The sequence below is a fragment of the Chiloscyllium plagiosum genome, unplaced genomic scaffold (genome assembly GCF_037043375.1).
Source record: "Chiloscyllium plagiosum isolate Xiang-an unplaced genomic scaffold, Cpla_swu_hap1 HiC_scaffold_17, whole genome shotgun sequence".
NCBI classification, from domain to species: Eukaryota; Metazoa; Chordata; class Chondrichthyes; order Orectolobiformes; family Hemiscylliidae; genus Chiloscyllium; species Chiloscyllium plagiosum.
In genome coordinates this window covers 52,984,246-53,006,066 of record NW_028270155.1, presented here as the reverse complement: position 1 = coordinate 53,006,066, position 21,821 = coordinate 52,984,246, and the positions used below count along the sequence as shown (strand labels likewise).

Below are 21,821 nucleotides of genomic sequence, written 5' to 3'. Positions count from 1 at the left end.
CTGGTTTCCTCCCACAGTCCAAAGATGTGCAGGTCAGGTGAATTGGCCATGCTAAATTGCCCATAGGGTTAGGTGAAGGGGTAAATGTAGGGGAATGGGTGGGTTGCGCTTTGGTGGGTCTGTTTCCACACTGTAAGTAATCTAATCTAACTTCTGTGGGGCTAGTTTAGTTTGGTACTATGTTTGGCATGGACTGGTTGCTCTGAAGGGTCTGTTTCCTTGCTGTATGACTCTATGACTTTGTTTGTTTCTAATCACCTAAACCTTAGGCATGCTTCTTTTGTTTTATGGTGAATACTAAAAATATTTTCTATGAGGGAACTTTAACTAAACCCCACAGTATAGTGACAAAAGGAAAGGGAATATAATAGAATACTGTGGACTCACATTTACCACACAGTGCACATCAGTTTGTGGCCGTGTGGGTACTGTATGTTGTCACATTTGATGGAGCAGTTCTAATGGTGAAGTGCATTTAGAAATGTGTAAAGTTCTGTCGGTTTGTTAGTAATTGTATAGATTTGACCTTTAAAATTGGAAAACACAATCATTCTTATTTGTATTTTCAGGGCAGAGAGTGCAGCAGAGAAACACAACAGGCAGTCTCACAGAAATGCCAGTTTATCTAAATTTGGTCAGGTAAGTTTTCATATTTGACACATGTTTTTGAGTTTTGTCCTTGTTCGCAATGATGTTACAGCTAATATTAATTTCTGTCCGTGATTAGCCAATGTCAATCCATCCCATTCAGTTTGTACTTATGCTCTAGCATTTCTTGTAAGTAAATTTCAGCAGTATGTGAAACTCACCTCAAGGAATACAATATGCATCTTGGGTACAGATAGATGGGATTGGATTTTCCCCAGAGTCAAGCTGACTTTGAATGACTTTAAAAGTGATTTTCCAAAAAATCACGTTTATGTCAGGGAAGGGGAACAGGTCTTGAATCAGATGGCTGGGAAACCGAAATCAGCCAGTCCGTTTGAAGGCAGTACTGAATTTGAAAGGATTCCATTGTCATTGTTTCACAAACATTAACCAGCAGAGTGGATATCATGATATTCTCCACTATCCGGATGCTGCCGTAAAGTCAAAAAGATTCTCTATCAACTATAAAAATAAGTAATAAGGAATGTAAATTTCAGTGCCTGTAATTCCAGGTACTGGTGGGTTGTATCCGAGAGCACATCCCATTGGATTTTCTTAACAGCTGGCTGTGTACTCATTAACAAATGTTCACAAAGCTCAGGACATAATGCTCAACATTTCATGCAATTCCATGAATGAACAGCACTTATTAAACAATCTTGAATGTGCGAAGAGTTGTACTAAACCAAATCAAGATAATCACTTGTACAGGACTCAGTCAAGAACAAGAAGAACCTGTCCAGGCGTTGCACCTTTGTCTCCCAAACTTTTGTTTAGTTGAAAATGTTTCCCTGGAACATTACACATGGCAATGGCTCAGCTAATTAGAGGAATTAAATGTAACCTGTTGGACCCTCCATGGTAACCCCTTAATCAATCGGAGTTCGCTTCCTAACTAATCAGCATACTTTCTGATGCAGCAGAAATAGTTGGTCCCTGTGAAATTTGGTATTCCTGCATTCTGTCCTCATGACTGGAAAATAAAAAGCTTTGCCAGCGTATCTTTTAGTACAGGAATACTCAACTTTATTTTGTTTTTATCTCTGTATGGCACTTGAAGTCTTCCTACTATTGGTGGGTGAGGTAGCATGGGAGTATGAGGAGGGATGCCTGTGGTATTGCGAAGAGATGACAAATGGGCTTTAAGTCACACAGAACTGAGATCACCTTCTAACCATCCTCTCTTAGCATTTTCCCATCTCCCATGGGCCCAATTTGATCATGCCTCCACCTCTCCTGAACGAAAATCATGTGCAGGCTTTGTTTTGAATGGATTTGGATCTGCCAAGTCAGGAGATCTCCTGCCTCTGGAACTGTATAGGCATATAGAACACTGTTTGGAACTACAGCTGTTAGGACTGGCCAGGAACTGTACAGTGCAGAAAAGAGCAACTGCACTGATGTAGAGCTGAATGCATCAGAGGTCTGATGCAGGATTGAAGAGTCCAAGGTTAGTTGTTCTGGAGAAGGCACCAACTACTCAATATTGTTAACAGAATAGAGGACTTAGACTTGACTGCTATGTTTGGGCTTGTCAACAATTCCAGGATCTGTGAACTCTGGATCAAGCTGGGAAGAGAGAATTTTATAAAACATTTATATTTAACTGTTTCAGATGCTTATTAATCTAGGCTGGTTTGCAATGCAGGCTGAATCCAGCAGCATGGGTTCAATTCCTGCAATGGTTGGGGTCAGCATGAAGGTCATGCCTTCTCAACCTTGCCCCTGGTTGAGTGACCCTCAGTTTAAACTCATCACTAGTCACCTTTCTCTAACAACAGTGCAGCCCTAAGGTCTTCTGGTACTAAGGTCACCACCAATGAATGTATTCAATGGACTGTCCAGGAGGTATTGCCCTTGTATACAGAGGAACATTGCATACATAGTTGAACATGATTGAGAAATGTTCCTGTCAGCCTAGCCTGATTGGCTTGATTTATTTAAACCCCATTTATTTCTAAGCTATTATATTATCCATCTCTGTTATTAATTCACTGTAAGCAACCCTGAATTTTGATATCATTTTAAATATCTACACATTAAGGAACATGGTCAATGTGAATAAGCTTTTGTTTGAGTGAGAGGCTGAGAGAGCATTTGTAGGAATTTGGTTCAAGTGGTAATTTGCTGCACCCTGGCTGAGGAACAGGGGCAGGGGTGTGGTGGTGGATATCTGTGAGGGTGTGCTTTAAGTAGGGTAGCTACAGTAAGAAGTAAAGCCTCCTGAGTAAGGGGTAATCTGGAGAGAGTGAAAGGCCTGGTTGAGGCTTTGCCTGTATTGACATATCAGCAGAGTGGTATCATGAACCACAACATGAAATGATTGCAGAGAAGGAAGATGATTCGTGAATAAGATTAGGGATGGCACAGTGGCTCACAGCGCCAGGGTCCTGGGTTCAATTCCTGCCTCAGGCGACTGTCTACGTGGAGTTTGCACGTTCTCCCCGGGTCAGCGTGGGTTTCCTCCAGATACTCCGGTTTCTTCCCACATTCCAAAGATGTGCAAGTTGGGTGAATTGGCCATGCTAAATTGCCCATAGTATTCAGGGATGTGTTAGTTAGGGATAAATGTAGAGTAATGGGTTTGGGTAGGATATTCTCGGAGGGTCGGTGTGGACCTGTTGGGCCGAAGGGCCTGTTTCCACACTGTAGGGATTCTAAGATTAGTGAGAATTTCCATTCTTTGAAACAAAACTAAGGTGTTTAGTTTGTGATAAGGTCTCTAGTCATCTTTTTTCTCCTTTCCTTAAAATAGCTTCTTACATATAAGAATTACACTGATATAAAAAAAAATTATACCTAATTGTGAAATGTACTTATTAAATAACAAAGCAAAGGCAGAATGGGTGATGTATTGTTGCTGTAGCATGTGGGTGCTATTTGACATCAAGGTGAGCTAGGACAAACACATCTGTAGTAAATGCAGCATGAGGAACCTCCGATCTAATTTGAGGAGTTAGAGTCTGAGCTGCAGACATTGCACAGAATCAGGCAGGCAGAGGATTAGCTAGACACATGGCTGTACGAGGTGGTCACATCCCCTAGACTACATAATTCAAACTTAGTTTGGTGATAAGGGATGGAAGGCTATACCTGTACTTCATGCAGGTATGGTGTCCCAAGGGGTAACTTTCAAGGTGTCTTAGCCTCTACAATTGTCCAACAGTCAGAAGGTTTTTGTAAGTTGTATATGGTTCTTTGCAGCCATGATCATGAGTCCCAAAGGCTGAATTGCCCTTCCAGTGCCAGGCTGAAGACATCACTTCAGGGTTGGTGAAGAACCTGGAGTGGCAGAGAGTTGTCATGTCCATGATGGTACTAACATTATTGATAGAACTAGAAAGGAGATTTTGCTGAAAGAATTCATTTCGGAGCTACACGAAAAAGAAGAACTGCCAAATTAATAATCTTGGGATTACTACCTGAGCCATGGGAAACCTGGCATTGGATAAATAAATCGAGAAGTTCAATGCTTGGCTCAAAGGTTGGTGTGGGAAGGAATGGATTTCAGTTTAAAGTTACTGGCATGTGTACAGAGGTAAAAGGAAGCTGTTCCAATGGAGCAGGCTTCACGTAAAATATGCTGGGACTAGTGTCCTGACTAATTGAATAGCTAGGGCTACAGAGAGGACTTTAAACTAAATAGGGAGTGTGGGATTGGTCTTGACGAAGACATACTTAGGCTTACAAAGCAAAATGACTTGGTTGCATTGTAGGGCAGCTATTTAGACAATGACACCCAGTGTGGGACAGGAAGTAACGGGGTGTACAAATATAGCAAAACCAATAAAAAGAATCAAAAGGGAAAGAAATGGTACAAAGACAAGCGTAATGGTTCTTTCCTTAAATGCACACAGCATTTTGAATGAAATAAACGAATTAACAACACAAAAATAGAGTTTGTGTTTTATCTTACAACCCTTACGGAAACAAGCATACAAAGAGATTAAAACAGGGAATTAAATATTCAGGGTAATGCATCTTTTCAAAAGGATAGATGGGATGGAAAGGGAGAGAAGCTGAAGGTGTTAATATGGCATAGAATAAGTATGATAGCGAGAAATGATCTTGGATTAGAAAATGTGGGATCCATATGGTTGAACGTAAGAAATAACAAGGAGAAGAAGATGTGCATCTTCTACAGGGTTCCTGATGGTCAAAATACTGAAGGTCCGAGAATAACACAAAAGACAATGAGGACATATGAAAATGGCTGTACATCAATTATATGTAACTTTAATTTTTGATTGGGAAAATCAAATTAGCAGAGGCAGCTGTGGACAGAATTCATGGAGTGTTTTTGAGATAGTTTCTGACAATGATACATTGCGGATCCATACAGGGATCAGGCTGTATTGGATCTGGGAATGTGTAAGGAGGCAGTTAATAAATAATCACAGTGTAAATGATCTCCTAGGAAAAAGTGACCATGACAGAATAGAATTTAGAATTCAGATCGAGAATAAGAAACTTGGGTTGAAAACAACTGTACTAAATTTATTTTTAAAAATTCATTCATGAGCTATGAGTGGCTCTGGCTGGGCCAGCATTTATTGCCCAGCCCTAGTGTTGATGTATATTTTGTTCCACAAATCTGGACGACAAGTTTCTGTACAACGGTAGATGTTTTATTATCAGACAGCCGGCAAGAGATTCTCAATGTCCCCAAAAGTAGTTGTGCATCTACTTGTGGTGACACTGCTCCACGAATCTCTGCTTTACACATAATTGCAGTACATTTTATAGGAATAATACATAAGGTCTATAAGTCACATGGTTGATTGTGATTACATTGTTTAAGATCGGTAATTATAATTTTACAAGCCCTGGTGATTGTCGATGTCCTGTGATAACTAGTGGATGGATTACAGGGACTGGGTATTGTATTCTTCATAATCATGTGTTGATGGGAAGAGATTTCAATAGAAGGACTTTGCTTGTTCCCAATGTGGGATTCACATACCTATGTTAGTAGGAAGGGGAAGCATGTTAATGGGAGCAGGAGATTGTTAATAGGGTTATGGACAGGCCTATCAGTCTTGTCCAGGGAGGACAAATATCTTTGTCTGAGGCTGCAAGTGGACTCCCAATGTATGGCTCCAGAGAAATCAGTTCTCTGAGAGTCAGCCAGTTTCCCCTCTCTCCCACTGAGGTGTCCTGTCTCATTCTGTAAGAGGACAGGTATGCAATTGATACTGCAGAGAGTTCTTTTAGCAGTGAAATGTTTAACCCTTGAGTCCCCAGTATGCCATAAAAAACAAGTGAAAAATGGAACTGATCCCTATGTGGCTTTCTAACTTCCTCATTCCCTCCTATTGATCATTCGAAGATGAACCAGTTTTCCTCAAAGCCTATAACAAAAACACTCCGACAACATTGACCATAAGCACCGGAGCACTAGAATGCAGGCGATTACAATTAGTATTATAATTATGATACGTACCAGCAGGCTTCCAAGAATGCCCCCTAGTGGCCACCCCTCCATGCCATTGGTAAACCCATTGTCAATACTTTGGAGAGTCTGTATTTCCTGTGTGATGTGTTTAGAGCAGTCAGTGATGTTAGTTAACTTGTCAGGGATGTAGGTGCAGCACTCTGCCCAACAATAGCACCAGGCACCACCCTCCTTGGCTAGCAGGAAGTCTAGGGCCAAATGATTCTGGAGGGCCACAGTCCTAACTGCAAGTAGCTCTGCGTTAATTTCAGTTAAGGCACTAGCCGTATCATTGGCGACCCTTTCCCATACGGTCCTGAGCTTACTAAGTTCATGGGCATGTAAATAGATTCCTGTTGGAGGAGAGAACATTCCCACCCAGGTGAGGAACCCGGTGAGGGTCCTTCTGGCTCTCGGGAGGGTGAGGGTAAGTTGTCCAAAACGCGAATGCGGGGTACAACACACCCCGTGTAACATGACCCACTCCAATCGGAGGGAAGCCAGGGGTAGGCTTTCAACCTGTAAATAAAATATGTGCCACTGTAAGCTGTGAAGGTGGAAACTGCAGCCCCCTACAACCTGGGAGCAGGGTTATTCCAGAGGCAGCCTGATGTTCTGTTTGGGACAGAAGACCAATCAAATACAAAGTATCCAAATTCTGTTAAATTCTGAATAGGTTCAACCCAAGGGATAGCAAAATAGCACTTGTCCCCATATAAGTACCTTTAGAAAGTTTCCCTTCCTGCCTGAACCAAATGGTGTTGTTGAGAATGACAAGGGAGGGAGGTCTATGCGATTGGTCGTAATTAGTTTGATACCAGTCCCTGAATAAGGTCGGGTTATACCCTGCCGACTGTCATTCCCGTGCATCAACACAGTAGCCGTTCGGCCACAAAGGGATTCCCCCCCACCCCACCCCACCCAAGTGGGGTGGCATGTGGGCACATATCCAGTAGCTGGTGTCTCTCCCCATGACACGGGCTGTCTGGTAGGCCAGGTACAAAAAGGTATTATGCATAATGGTGTCAGTTTGAAATCCACCTGTTCCCAAGGCCATATTCCCCAAAGTCACAAGTATGGAAAACATCTTTGTCCTTATCGGTGTCAGTTTCCACACTGACTCTTTTGCAGTCAGTTCTGTGTATCCACAGGGGGTAGTCTTGTACCTTCATAGCTTTGGGGGTGGTCAGCAGCACCTGAAACAGTCCTTTCCATCCAGGTCCCAGCTTCTTTCATTTGCAGTCTTTTATCAGGACAAATTCCCCAGGCTCAGCAGCACGGTAGTACCCTTCAGGCAGATTGTCACTTGCTCTGTAAGCCTGGCGTACCTGTGAATACAAACTCTGGAGAGATTTGGTTATCCACCGCAGGTATGGCCTCATCTCCTCTCCCAGGGTATTCATATCTAGTCTTTCAGGGAGGGGGGAGCTGGACTATCCCAGGTCTTCATGGGGTCCTCATGGGCTTCCCGTAAACCACCTCAGCAGGAGACAGGCCGGTTTTGCTTGAAGGGGTAATCCTCATGTGGAACTGGGCCAAGGGTAGGACCTTCAACCATCTTAGGCCTGTTACCTGTTTTAGCTTTATCAGCTTTTTTTGAGGGTACCATTTGCTTGTTCCATCACTCCAGCTGTTTTTTGGGTGGTGACTGCTAGTTCCCCGCAGATCCTCTGGTTAATTTTAGCCACAAACTGTGGCGCACTGTCTGAGCTTATTGTTTCTGGGAGTCCATAGGGGGGAATTATTTCCATCAATATTTTTCCCACTGTTGCAGCCGTGTTGTTCCCTGTCAGGATTGCCTCAATCCATTTGCTGAAAACATCTACTATTGCCAAACAATATTTATAACATTGTACTCTGGGTAATTCTGTGAAATCCAGTTGTAGACAATTGAAAGGCGGCAAGGGGTTAGTCTCAGAACCGCAAGGCATCCCTTGTCTTTTTGCAGATCAAGCATGCTTTGGCTTGTTTCTCAGCCATTGTGTTGGGAATCAGGGTGCCACCAGGTTTGTAGCAAAGTGCTGACCATTCCCTCCTTTCCTAGGTGTGTACAGTTATGATTGGTAAAAGCAAAGAAGGAACACAGACCTGTCCCCACAGTTTGGTATGAACATCAAGGGTGCACCCCATCTGTGTCCCACAGTCTGTGTTCCTCTGCAGGGGCGTCCCACTATAAGTGATGTATCTCACCCAGGTCGGGCATACCCGTCCTCATACGTGTTGTAACGTGTTGCTGTGAGCCCAACTGAACCAGGAAAGTGGGTGTAAGGCTGCCTGCTTGGCAGCGGCATCAACTTGCGCATTGCCCTTAGAGATTGTGTCAGTGGCACCAATGTGAGCTGAACATTTGATCACTGCTAGGCTGGATGGTAACTGGGAGGCCTGTAAAAGATTATGCACAAAAACAGTGTTACTAATGGGTTGCCCCATGGAGGTTAAAAATCGCCTGTGCTCCCATCGGATGCCATAGTGATGGGCAACGCCAAAAGCGTAGCAAGAGGCTGTATAAATATTGGCCGAACTCCCTTCTGCCAGGATGCAAGCCCAAGTGAGGGCAAACAATTCAGCCTTCTGTGCTGACAGTGGAGTCTCAAAGCCTGCATGTTCATCCACTTCAGGATCCGTAGCAATCACGTATCTGGAGCATTGCTGACTGTGGGTGAAATAAGGGAGCTGCCATCCACATAGAAAGTGAAGTCCGCATGTTCAAGTGGCAGGTCTGTGGTATTCTGGTCCCAATGAAATTCATCAGTACTGGCTGAAGGTGCATTGTGATCGTGGGGCAGCTGAACAAACTCCGTTTTTGTGTGATTTGGGGTCATTCTGGCCATCCCAGTAATAAATAAGGGCTCTCCTCATCTGTGTCCTGGTGTTCTCAGACCAATCCATGTTATGTGTGCACCATGTCTGTGACACTTGAGGTGTCCTCTTTGAATCTGTCATTTAAATCACTAAGTGTGGACTGGTTCTTTTCTGTCACCCTAGCCCGTTTGTTCCTGCCACTTAGTAACTTCTGCTGGTGACAAGATCATACAACAGAGGGCAAACAGATCCCAGGATGTTGCATTGTTCATTTGAATTGTGTGCCGGACGTATTGGGTGAATTGGGCAGATTTATCTTTAGCGATCTGGAGCCTGATTCATTATGGGGGGCATAAGTTTTTTTTGGGGGGCGGGGGTAGGGACATGGGGATGGTGAACTCCAGTGCAAAGGTAATAGGGTGCTGCAGTTTCCTACAGTACATTTTAAAACTGATCAGCTATACAGGAACTCTGGTACAGCAGCGGGGACAGAGTCATAGGTGGCTCAACAGGAGGCATCGGTGCACTAGGGTAACATCCCCATTCCCCCTCTACCTCAGTATCATTTCCTCCCTCCTCAAACAGGGATGGTATGCCAGACCTGAGCTCGAGATCCCGAGAAGTGCTTAGGTTCTCTCTACATATTTTTGCTTTGGCCCCTCTTGTTTATTTCAGTCGGCTTTAGCTTCTTTATGCTGTTTCTCCTGCTCCTTTTTTTAACATGTCGTTAATACAGTTTCAACATCTAAGAGAAGTATTGCCTCCATACTATCCAGAAATAGTAGTGTAAAGAATCCCAACAGTTAGATTTATCCTACTCCTAAGCAAGCTTATCGAGTAAAAAAAATAAAAGTGGCTGCTGCACAGAAGGTTATTCAACCCCTTGTTTCAGTGCCAGTCCTTTGCATGAGGAACACACAGTCTCACTTTCCGTTAATGGTTCCTCACTTGCTATGCTGTCTACATGTTTCCTCATATTGCCGTAACTTCTGTCGCTGACTGAACATTAATCAATGCAGCCATGCTTTAAAGTAACCATAATGCAATGACACAGATTACTGACAATATGGAAAGGTATAAAGCTTTGCCAATTAATCAGTTAATTAACTGTAGTAATGCAGTTCAGGATAGTACAAATTGTTTTAAAATATTGAGTAAAAGCATATTTAATGAGAGATGGAAACTGAACAAGTGATTAGACATCATACTGTGAAGTAATAACGAACAAACAGGTTGCAAAGTCACAAATGATTCAAATCTGCTTAGTGTTGTATGTATGAAATTGTATCAGGATTGTTCAATTACATGCATATCCCACTTAGCTGACCAAATTACAAGATTTTTCCTATCAAGTAGGAGTCTTCAATATAAACTGGAAATTCATTTAATCAAAATCCAGAGCTATAATGTAGAATGTGCACAGTTTCCAACTCTGAACTCCATTAAAATTACTTGGTTTTATCTATCAATTTAAATCCCCAATTTGTTTTTTTTCAAGCAGTTCTGATCAGTCATTGCTCATTTATAATTCCTGACTGTGGCAGCATTAATAAAATTTTTGTATGTATAAATAATGACTAACCCAAAGACACAGATATTTACAACAGTATCTTGAGAAGGTGATGGTAAACCACCAACTTGAACTGTCACAGTCCATGTGCTGTAGGGAGACCCATAGAGTCTTTAGAGAGGGAGTTCCAAGACTTTGATTTGGTGACACTGAAGGAATGGCAATGCATTTCAAAGTCAGGATGATGGGAGAGAACTTGCAAGTGGAGGTGTCCATATGTCTGCTGCTCTTGTCCCTTTGAATGGAAGGGGCTGTGGGTTTGGAAGTTGCTGTCTAAGCAGCCTTAGTGAATTTCTGTAGTGCTTCTTGTGCATGGTACACACTGCTATCACAGATTGTCATAGTAGAGGGAGGTGCTTGTGGAAGTAGTGCCAAATAAGTGGGCTGTCTTGTCCTGGATGATGCCAAGTTTCTTTAGTAAAGTAAATCATAAAGGAATGATGGCAGTGTGTGCTAGACTGGACTGGAAAATTAGGTTAGCAGAAAAGACTGTTGATGAACAATTGCAGACGTTTCAGAAAATAGTTCATGATTTTGCAACAAGGATGTATTTTCGGAAGGAAGAAAGGTTCTCTGAAGTAAAAATGCCAATGATAGTTCACCAGGAAGTCAAGGACACCATCAAATTGAGAGAAGAATATCATACAACGTGGTACTTGTGGTAAGCCAGAGGATTAGGAATCTTCTCAATCAAGGAAAGATGACCCAAAATAATCAAGTAACTATTGCTAGAGAGAAAGTACAAGAGAAAGATGCACTGGTAGTAATTTTGCAAAAATCCTTCAGAATTGGAAATGTCTAGAGAACTGGAAAATTTGCCAACCTTATTCAATAAGGAAGGGAAACCAACACAATTAACTATGACAGTTAGCTCAGTTGGCTGCATGGCTGGTTTGTGATACAATATGATACAAACAGTGTGGTTCAGTTCTCGTAAAGGCTGAGGTTACCATGAAGGACTCTCCTTGTCAATATCTTTCCTTCGAGTTGTGGTGACCCTCCGGTTAAACCACCACCAGTTGTCTGTCTGTCTCTCTCTCTCTCTCTCTCTCTCTCTCTCTCTCTCTCTCTCTCTCTCTCTCTCTCTCTCTCTCTCTCTTCCGACTGAGACAGCAGCCCCATGATCTAGTAAGACTATGGAAACTTTACCTTAGTTAGCTTAACACCTGTCATAGGGCACATATTCGAATCTATTATAAAGACTTTAATAGCAGAGCTTTTAGAAATATGTAATATAATTAAGCATGGCCTCATGAGATTGAAATCATGCCTGACAGAATAATTAGAATTATTTGACAAAAATATTATTTTGTTGGAGGCAGCTCAGAAAATGTTTACTAGGATGATCCCTGGTATGGAGGGATTGTCTTATGAGTAAAGTTAAACAGGTTGGGACTCTACTCACGGGAGGTTAGAAGAATGAGACGTAATTTCATTGAGGCATGTAGGATTCTTAAAGGGGCTTGCCAGGGTAAACGCTGAGATGATGCTTCCCATCATGGGAAAATCTAGGAGCATGGGGACATAGGGTCAGAATAAAGCGGTGCCAATTTAAAACTAGGACGTGCAGGAATTCCTTTTCTGAGAGACCTGAGAGTCTTTGGAACTCCTTGTCACAGAGAACTGTGGGGGTAGAGTTTTATGGCTGAGATCAGTAGATTATTGGTCAGTAGAGGAATCAACGGCTACAGGGAAAGGGCAAGAAAGTGGATATGAGGAATATCAGATCAGCCATGATCCTATTGAATGGCAGAACAGGTTTGAGGGGCCAAAAGGCCTACTCCTGTCCCTATTTCTTATGGTCTTATTTTGATAGCAACAGGATAGATAAAGGAGAACCAATGGATATAATGTAATGGCATTCAATAGGGTACCGCCCATAAGGCTACTTTGCAAGATAAGGGACTTAGTGTTCCACATAGCACATTAACATGCATAAATAATTGGCTAACTAATAGAAGACAGAGTTAGAATAAGGGAGGGATATTCAAGATATGTCTCCAGAACAAGTGGAGTGTGACTGGGATCAGTGCATGGATCACAACTGTGTTTACTATTGTTTTGAGACAAGTAGTGGAGAAATATCAGGAAGGTCAATACATTATGAAGATTTTAATCATTGATCTCGAGAAGGCTTATGACCAAGTGCTTCACAAGGAGGTCTGGAGATCTCCTAGAATTTGTGGTGTCCCTGAGAAGTAATTACAATAATTATCGACATATGCAAGGAGTTCCAGAGTTACAGTGAGAAACAGTGTGAGGGTTTGTGACAATTTCAAAGCCAAAGGTGGATCATATCAAGGATAAGCGCTGAGTCCCTTTCTCTCAACATGTTGAATGTTGTAACTAAAGGAAGTGAGATGGGAAGTGATGTTTGCGATTGACATTGGGTGATGTGGTGGGACTGATGGGAAGACAATCGGACATCTGGAGAACTAGAGACAGACACTGGAAAATGGCTTCTGACGATCAATGAACATTCATAGACAATCAGATTGGGACAAGGAGCGAGCATCAGAGTGAAGGGGGAAAGGTTTGAGATGAAAACACAGGAAATGAATATTTTCAAGTTCCTGGGGTCAGTGGTGGCAGAAGATGAAAGTTTGAGAAGAGAGAAATTAAGTAATAGATTAGCTCTGTTTGGAGTATTTGGAAAAAGTACAGTTGAATGTTACATGATAGAAAACTGTTGCTGAAACTGAAAGGGAGAATCACAAGGCATTTCAGAGACTGACCTTGTTATCTAATCAAGAAGGAAATATCAAGAAGACAAGACCAGTGACTGAATACCATTGAGAGGTAAGTGCTGAGATGGATATCGTGCGGAGAAAAGAGAACAAAATCAATATCCAGCATATCAGGATATTGTGAAAACATTGAAGAAAGTAACTGAAAAAGATGGAAGTGATATGGTTGTCTGTTGGGGAGAGAGAGAGAATCAGGTGGTGGTGGCAGCAGGAGTGATCAACTAGCATTGTGATGAACCCACGTAAAATGGGAGAAGCCAAAAGAAGAAACAGCGTTGTTATATCAAATCATAAGCAGTTAGAAACTTCATTTTGCAATATTATAAGTAGCTGCTGTTCACCATGAAAGGCGATCATTAAGATGACATACTAACAATTGCCCTAATTCTTGCTCAGTGTGATTTCCTTCTGCATCTATGGGCAGGATTCGTAGACCCAGATGAGAGAGTTGCAGAGTGCACTACTGTTCACAACTCTTCAGCATTCTGTGGTCACAGGCAGCAAGGCCTGGACGATATCATCTTAGCAGATTACATAAAAATAGATTCGGCTATCAGGCCACCATTGTGGAAAATACAAATCGTTAACTGACTTGCTGGCATCATATGGTGCCCAAGCCAACGTTCTGAGGTTTAATGATGCATACTAAAGCACCACGGTAATAGGTTAGGATGTTGCACACATTCCCCCTATTTACACATGTAGACAAAACAAGTTGTTCAATGCTACTTTTTCACTAGCAATGCTAGTTGCAAACAACATCAGAGCTCAGTACAAGCAAGATATGGAAGCCTCTTCAAAATGAGGTGTGAGAATATAGCACTGAGGTAGATAATCAGCCAAGATTGACAATAATGGAGCAGGTTTGAGAGGATGAATGGTCTCTTCCTGCTCCAATGTTCCTATGTTCCCAGAAATTGCTATCAATGAAGAATTGAAAGGAAGCGAGGGAGGAACTTGGAAAAGTTACAACCATTGTGGAAATGGTAATGAGAAAGTTGTTGAAGCTGTAACCTGACAAGTCTCTGGCTTCTGACGGACTTTTATCCTAAAGTCTTCAAAGATGCAGTGAATGAGATAAGTAATGTGCTGGCTATAATTGTCCAAAATTTCCTGATTCTCGGAAGGTGTCATTACATTGGAAAATAGCGAATGTAACTCCTTCATTCAAAAGAAGAGGGAGACAGAAACTAAAGATCTACCGGCCACTTAACACTTACCTAGAGAAGACGTTCGAGGTTATCACTAAAGATGATGTAGCAGGACAGTTAGTAAAATGCAAGGTAATCAATCAAAGTCAGCATGGTTTTCTGAAAGGGAAGACCTGTTCACTCAATTTATTGGAGTTCTGTGAAAATGAAACATAGTGCGTATAAAGTTGAACTGGTTGATTTAAGATGGTAAAACACAGGAGCAGAAATTGTCTATTCAATCCATCAAGTCTGCTCCTACAGTCAATGAGATCATGGCTGATCTGATAATCCTCACTTTCCTGCCTTTTCTCCCATAACCCTTGATTCCCTTTCGGATTAAAAATCTGTTTATTTCAACCTTAAATATACATAAGGAGCAAAGTTTGAAGTCATTTGTGCTGAACAATTTGCAGATTCACTACCTCAGAAGAAATTCCTCCCCATCCCGTCTTAAATGGGCAATCCCTTTTCTGAGATTATGCCCTCTGAACCTAGATTCTCCTGTAAGAGAAGCATCTACACTGGCAAATCCCCTAAGCATCTTGTATGTTTCAATAAGGTTGCCTCTCATTCTACAAAATACCAACGAATTCAGGCTGATCCTACTTGATCTAACCCCACAGTCTCTCTATACCTGATATCAGTCTAGTGAACCTTCTCTCGACTAATTAATGCCTAGTAAAGTTTTAGCTAGACCTCCCTATTTCAATGAGAAAGTGAGGACTGCAGATGCTGGAGATCAGAACTGAAAATGTGTTGCTGGAAAAGCGCAGCAGGTCAGGCAGCATCCAAGGAGCAGGAGAACTGACGTTTCAGGCATGAGCCCTTCTTCAGGAATCCTGAAGAAGGGCTCATGCCTGAAACGTCGATTCTCCTGCTCCTTGGATGCTGCCTGACCTGCTGTGCTTTTCCAGCAACACATTTTCAGCTCCCTATTTCAATACTCTCTTTGCATTGAAATGAAGGCAAAATTCCATCTCCTGTACCTAAATCTTCAGAAGACATTTGGTAAAGTACTATATCAAGAATTATTGTGGAAAATACAATGAGGTGTAGAGAGTAACAAATTTCCAGGAATAGAAGTTTGGCATCTATTGTGTCTAGCTAATAGGAAACAAATAAATGGGCCAATTTCTGGTTGGCAAGATTGTAATGGTTTAGGTGCCACAGGGATCAGTGTCAGAGTGTCAGTTTTAAACTATGTGTATAAATGCCTTTGATGAAGGTACTGAAGGTCTGATTGCAAAATGCAATGATGTCACAAAGACTGGTAGGGAGGTAAATTGTGAAGAAGTATAAGGAGGTTAAGAAAAGGCACACAAAATCTGAGAGAGCAAAAATCTGCCAAATGGATGATAATTTTGGAAAGTTGTAATTATCCATTTTGGTAGAAAGAATTAATAAAGCATTTTAAATGGTGAGAGATTGCAGAGTTCTGAGATGCAGAGGGAGTCATAGTACGTGAACCACACGAAGTCAGCATACAAATACAGGAAGTAATTAGGAAAATGATCAGAATGTTTGTTCCAAGAGGAATTGAGTACCAACATATGCAGGTATTGCTTACATTATACAGAGCATTGTTGAGGGCACACTAGACTGTTGTGGATGGTATTGGTCTGCTTATTTAGCAAGGACATAACTACATCAGAAGTAGTTCAGTGAAGTGTCATTGGAGTAATACCTGGGTTAGATGGATTGCCTTATGAAGAACAATTAGTCAGGCTAGGCTTGTAACTGCTGGAACTGAGATCTTGAAACTTGATTGAAACATTTCAGACCTGAGCAGTCATGACAGGGTGGATATGGAAAGGATGTTTCCTGTTGTAGGAGAATCTACAATTATATCGTCGCATTTAAAAATCAGTCGCCCATTTAAGATGAAGGCAAGGAGATTTTTTCTCACTGAAGGTTTTTGAATCTTTGGAACTCTCTCTTCCTGAAAAGGCAGAGGAAAATGAAGCTTTAAGTGTTTTCTTAAGGTAGGGGTGCATAGATTCTTGATAAAGAAAGGGAGGGGGGAGAAGTGAAAGTTTATTGGGGTAGGCAGGTCAAATAATCCGATCAGCCATGATTTCATTGAGTGGCAGAACAAACATAAGGGCTGAGTGGTATAATCCTGTTCCTGATTTGTATGTTTTTTGGTATTCTTTCTGGACTATATGTATGCATCTCCTGAGTTGTCAAAGGTCAGGAAACAGCTTTGAAAAATAAAACAAACTGCGGATGCCAGAAATTTGAAACAGTCTGTTCATAAGAAATAGGTAGATTTATATTGGGCATTCTGGGGATTCAAACTGGTGTGAGCCGTTCTTCACCAAGTACTCAAAAGCTAAGTGTTGTTGTGCACTCAATATCTTATGTTACATTGGCACTGTGCATTTCTGCCATCCTTACAAAAGTAGTAGCATCAATCAACATTTGTGGAGTCTGGGATACCACAGGTTGAGAAAATAAATTATAAATGGAGAAGGGAAGACATGAAACTGTGACACAGGTTATTGAAAATCTATTCTAACAGCAATATCATTATAATGGCAGCTATTGATAGTACCTGCTATGGACAGGCTTCTAGCCAGAGGGCTAACTCTGTGTTTCAGTAATGAACTGCAGCTTCACTGCCTTATCGAATGAAAGTAATCAGCTTCCTCACACTTTGCATTTACAAAAATTCAGAATGGCTAGACAACATTACTACATCTATATTTCCATGCTTCTTTGTTAGTTTTTACTCATTATCTACTTAATAGCTATCCACAGATTGCAAAGCTCCTGTCTGTTTTGTAGTTCAGAAAGTTTAATTTTTTAATTGCTGTTCCAATAGAGTAGTTCTTGCTTCCTTACTGCTGAATTCAAGCTTTCTAAGTATAATATTCTGCTTTGGAAATGCTTTGAGCAGTACATACCTTGAGCATAGAAGTGTAAATTTGAGCGGCATTCCCCTGGGGAAAATAAATCTGCAATCCACTTGTACACTTTTATAAGTAATGTGGTTATCAGGGGTTCAGGAAGACTTAGAGTTACAAAAATGCACCCACTTGAACTACATCCTCAGACTGCCATGTTGCTGAACCACTCAATTGTACAATCGCTTGATAACCCAGCCCACTGGCAATGTTTATAAATAAAGCCCTATGATGTCTCAGCACAATTACATTCCCTTACTGCTTCTTAAAGGTTGTGGTCACAATTCTAGGAATGAAGTGGCACGTGCTTTGCCTATCTTGCACTCCAGCTCTGTGTATCCACCCTCCCAACTGCCACCAAACAGAACTCTCCTCCTCTGGTGAGCCTAGTGAGAAAGGAAGGACTGGGGAACTTGGCATGTTCTAGCCAGCCATTGATCACTATTATTCTGGCAGTGTCCGAAGCATCCAATCTGCTGCATAGACCAACCCGTTTGACAGGCTACTTGTCCAATAGTTGCTGCTTATCTGGTAGTATGCTCAGGCCAGCTTGGAACTTGGAGGGGTGCAAGCTTGCCCCTTGTTTATCCCCTTTCTCAGGTCTTAGTAAGTCACTGTTGTCATGCACAGTGGATCATTTTTACACAGCAAGCTATTACAAATAATGGCCAGTTCATCTGTTATTTTGAGGGAAAGTATTGCCCAGACCTGTAAGAAAAGCCCTCTGTTCTTTTTCAAACTAGTGCCCTGGAATCTTCTGTGCACCTGAGACATTTTCAGAGATTCTCACACAGCTCAAGCTGCTGGAGGTGAGACATCCCATGTTTGGTGACTGGAAGTGTTCAAAGTGCAACAAGTTTTGGAAATATCAGTCCAACAGTCCAACACTTGGCAACTTTACTCAGGCTTAAGAATCCTGAATGGGGCAATGAAAAAGCTGTCACATTGGAAGAATGGCTATTTGAGGCTGGGCATGAAGTGTGTTATATCTGCTATCCATTTACTTGATCTGGGAGAGTTTAATCCTTAGCTCCAACAGACACTTTGATGAACATGAAAGTTGCAAGTCAACAGATTTTCATGTGAGTGCTCAAGGAGACTGACATCAATAAACTGTGTAAATTTAATGTTGAATTTTAGGAGGTTGTGAAGGAGATGAATCGATTGGGAATGATAATAGATCTGTCACATACTTCCAGTAACACAGCAAAAATGGTCCTTAACATCTCCAGGGCACCGGTTATCTTCAGCCACTCATCGGCTTACGCTATCTGCCAACATCACAGGAATGTTCCAGATGAACTTCTCAAGATGATCGTAAGCAATTCAAACTCAATTCTATGATGATGTTTCTCTTTAATAATTGTTCAGAGAACACAATTTACAATTTACTGATGTTATCGTGGTATGCCAGGAGCAGCGATAGATGTTTACACAGGAGAAATAACCATGGTGTGGCCCAGCTCGTACTACTGGGGGCAAACATTCCCTGAGCATCATCTGCTTGGCCACCATATCTTCGCTGTATATGCAACAAACCCTGTTTACGCCACTAAACTTTGCATTTTATGGCAGGTCATTTGTTTTGGCTTTCCTATGAGAACAAAGCTGTTTATGCTGCTGATTTTGTAAAATGTGATATGTTAGTGTTGGGTGATTTTACTTTTATTTGTTCATGGTATGTGGGTGTTGAGGCTAGGCTAGGCTAGGATCGGATGTCCATCCCTAGTTAGATTGTGGTGAGCTGCCAGCTTGGACTACTACAGTCCCTGGGGAACACCCACTGGACTGTTAGGGAGGGATTCTGAGGTTTTCACCCAGTGACACTGAAGGAAAGCTGCTATAGTTCCAACATAGGATACCGTGTGCTTGGAGGGAAAGCGGCAGAAGGTGGTGTTTCCATACATCTGCCTCTGTCCTTCCAGGTGAGAGGTTGCAGGTTTGGAAAGTTCTAAGACTGAGCCTCTCTGAGTTGGTACAATGTATTTTGTAAATGGTACTTACCATTGTCACTGTGCATTGATGGTGAATTGTATGAAAGTGGTGGATGGCAGGCTGCTTTGTCCTTTAGGGTATTGACCTCCTTGTGCAGTCATCCAGGCAAGTCGAAAGTAGACTCCTGAAGTTGGTGGGCAGGCGAGGGGAGACAGGACATGAGTTACTCACATTGTAAGTTAAGTGCTTCTGTAGCTACAGAATTTATATGGCTGGTCCAGTTCAGGTTCTGATCACTGGCAATCCCTGGGATATTGCCAGTGGGGGATTAAGTGATGGTAAACACCATTGAGCATCAAAGGGAGATGGTTAGCTGCTTCTTTTGTTTGAGTTGGTCACTACCTAGTACTTGTGAGATGCAAATGTTACTTCCCACTTATTAGTCCCAGTCTGAGGATGTTGTCCAGGTCTTGCTGCATTTGGACACTGGCTGCTTTAGCATCTGGGGAGTTGTGAATTGTGCCCAATTCTGACCTTACGATGAAGGAAAGGTAATTGATGAAATAGCTGAAGATGGTTGGGCCTAGGCCACTACCTTGAGGAATTCCTGCAGAGATGTCTTGGAGCTCAGATAATTGACTTTGAACAGCCAAAACCATCTTCCTATGTACCAGAGAGAGTTTGCCCCTGATTCCCATTGATTCCAGTTTTGCTAGGACTCCTTGATGCCACACTGGGCCGAATGCAGCCTTGATGTCAGTGGCTACTATTTCCACTTCCTTTCTGAAATTCAACTGTTCTGTCAATGTGTGAAACAAGACTGTAATAAGAGCTGAGAAGCCTTGGTGGAACACAAACTGGCTGTCAGTGAACAGATTATTGCTGAGTAGGTGCCATTTATTAGCACCTTTTGATGACCCCATGTATTACTCTGCTGATGATAAGTGTAGACTGACCGCATGGTGATCAGCTGGTTTGGATTTGCCCAATAAGTACTTTTGAGCAATTTTCCACATTACCAGTTAAATGCCAATAGTTATGCTGGAATAACATGGCTCAGGAAATGGCTATTGCGTGCTATTAGAACACTATTGTTGAGATGTACTCAGGGCCATAGCCTTTGCAGTATCCAGTGCCTCCAGCCACTACTTGACATCATGTGGAGTGAGTCAAATTGGCTGAAGATTATGAAACTGAGGACCGCAGAGGAAGCTGAGATGGATCATCCACTTGGCACCTCTGACAGAAAGTTGTTGTAAACGCTTTTGCACTGATGAGCTGGGTTCTCCCCCACTCATTAAGGGAGGGGATATTTGGAGAGCCTCCCATTCTGATTAGTTGTCTAATTGTTCACCACCTTCATGACAAGGGAACTTAGATTTGATCGCTTAGTTGTGGGATTGCTTACCTCCATCTGTCACATGGTGCTGCCATTGTTCTGGCATGCAAGCAGTCCTACACTGTAGCTTTACTAAGTTGGCACCATATATTCATTGACATACGCCTGGTGCTACTCCAGACATGTCTTCCTGCACTTTTATTGAACCAGGGATGGCCTCTTGGCTTGACGGTAACAGTGGAATGGGTGATACGATGGATCATGAGGTTACACAATAGGAGTAATAGGAGGTTATTCAACCTTTAGTCCATAACACTGTTGAGTAATTGAATCAATTCCATTCCCCCTCTCTATGCGCTTAGCCCTGCAAGGTTAGTTTGCTCAAATGTCTATGTAATTTTCTTTTGAAATTATTAATTGCTCTGCTTCCAACTCTTCGTAGGCAGAGTTCCAAATCATTATCACTGACAGAGAAAAGAGTTTCTTTTACACAATCTCTCGCTCAATATCTTACACTGTGCCTGCAGGATACTGTCATGGCCTTTTGTCTAATTTATCTCAAACTATCATAAATTAAAGCTCCCATTCCTCTGTGTCCTTTGCTCCAATGAGAAAAACCTCAGCTTCCCTAATAAAACTTTGTAGTTAAAACTCTTAACCCCTGTAATCATTCTGGTGAATTTCATCTGCATTGCAGTAATGGTTCAATGAATCATTGCTATGCCAATATGCTGCTGCATTGGTCATGTCCCCACAGAGTTCCTGATCTCAATCTTACATCTGAAAGCAGATGTCAAATGGGAGGCAACAGATGTTTACAACGAACAAAGAAACATCAGAAACATTGTCCCAGCCATCCTAATCTCTCAGCAAGAGAATTCAAGAAGGTCTGAAGATTTTGTGGAAAATAACCTCAACATTAAAAATAAGAATTAAATAAGGAAATATGTGTTCACATCAGCTGTGATTTTCTCTGCGACATTTTTTTCAGAAAAAGAACAACGGCTTAGTAATGGTGAACTTCTACTCTGGTTTTGTCTCCTGTCAGAAGCTTTCCAATATTTCTAGAGTTGCAGGTAATTGATTTGAACAGTTGCACTGGGATAAAGCAATTGTTATGCTATTCTGCCCCCAAACCCTTTTAAAAGGTTTACAGCCTTTGATGTTCCAATATTTATAGTCAAGTTATGAAATTGTTCCTTTGGATGAAATAAATCACTTATGTACTTGCTCACAAATGTTTCAGG

General features: G+C 41.9%; 1 protein-coding gene across 5 annotated transcripts in view; it reads left to right on the top strand.

The window, feature by feature from the left end:
- Positions 1–21,821, top strand: part of dpep2 (dipeptidase 2) — a 93,164-nt gene that overhangs the window by 52,300 nt on the left and 19,043 nt on the right. For all 5 annotated transcript variants that reach the window (XR_015759962.1, XM_087995915.1, XM_043707024.2 and 2 more), the window contains 3 exons: positions 570–639; positions 18,441–18,617; positions 21,566–21,650. Coding sequence is in view for 4 of the 5 variants with exons in the window: in XM_087995915.1 (XP_087852041.1) it covers positions 570–639; positions 18,441–18,617; positions 21,566–21,650 (332 nt within the window). In the remaining variant the exon portion in view is untranslated. The remainder of the gene's footprint in view (positions 1–569; positions 640–18,440; positions 18,618–21,565; positions 21,651–21,821) is intronic.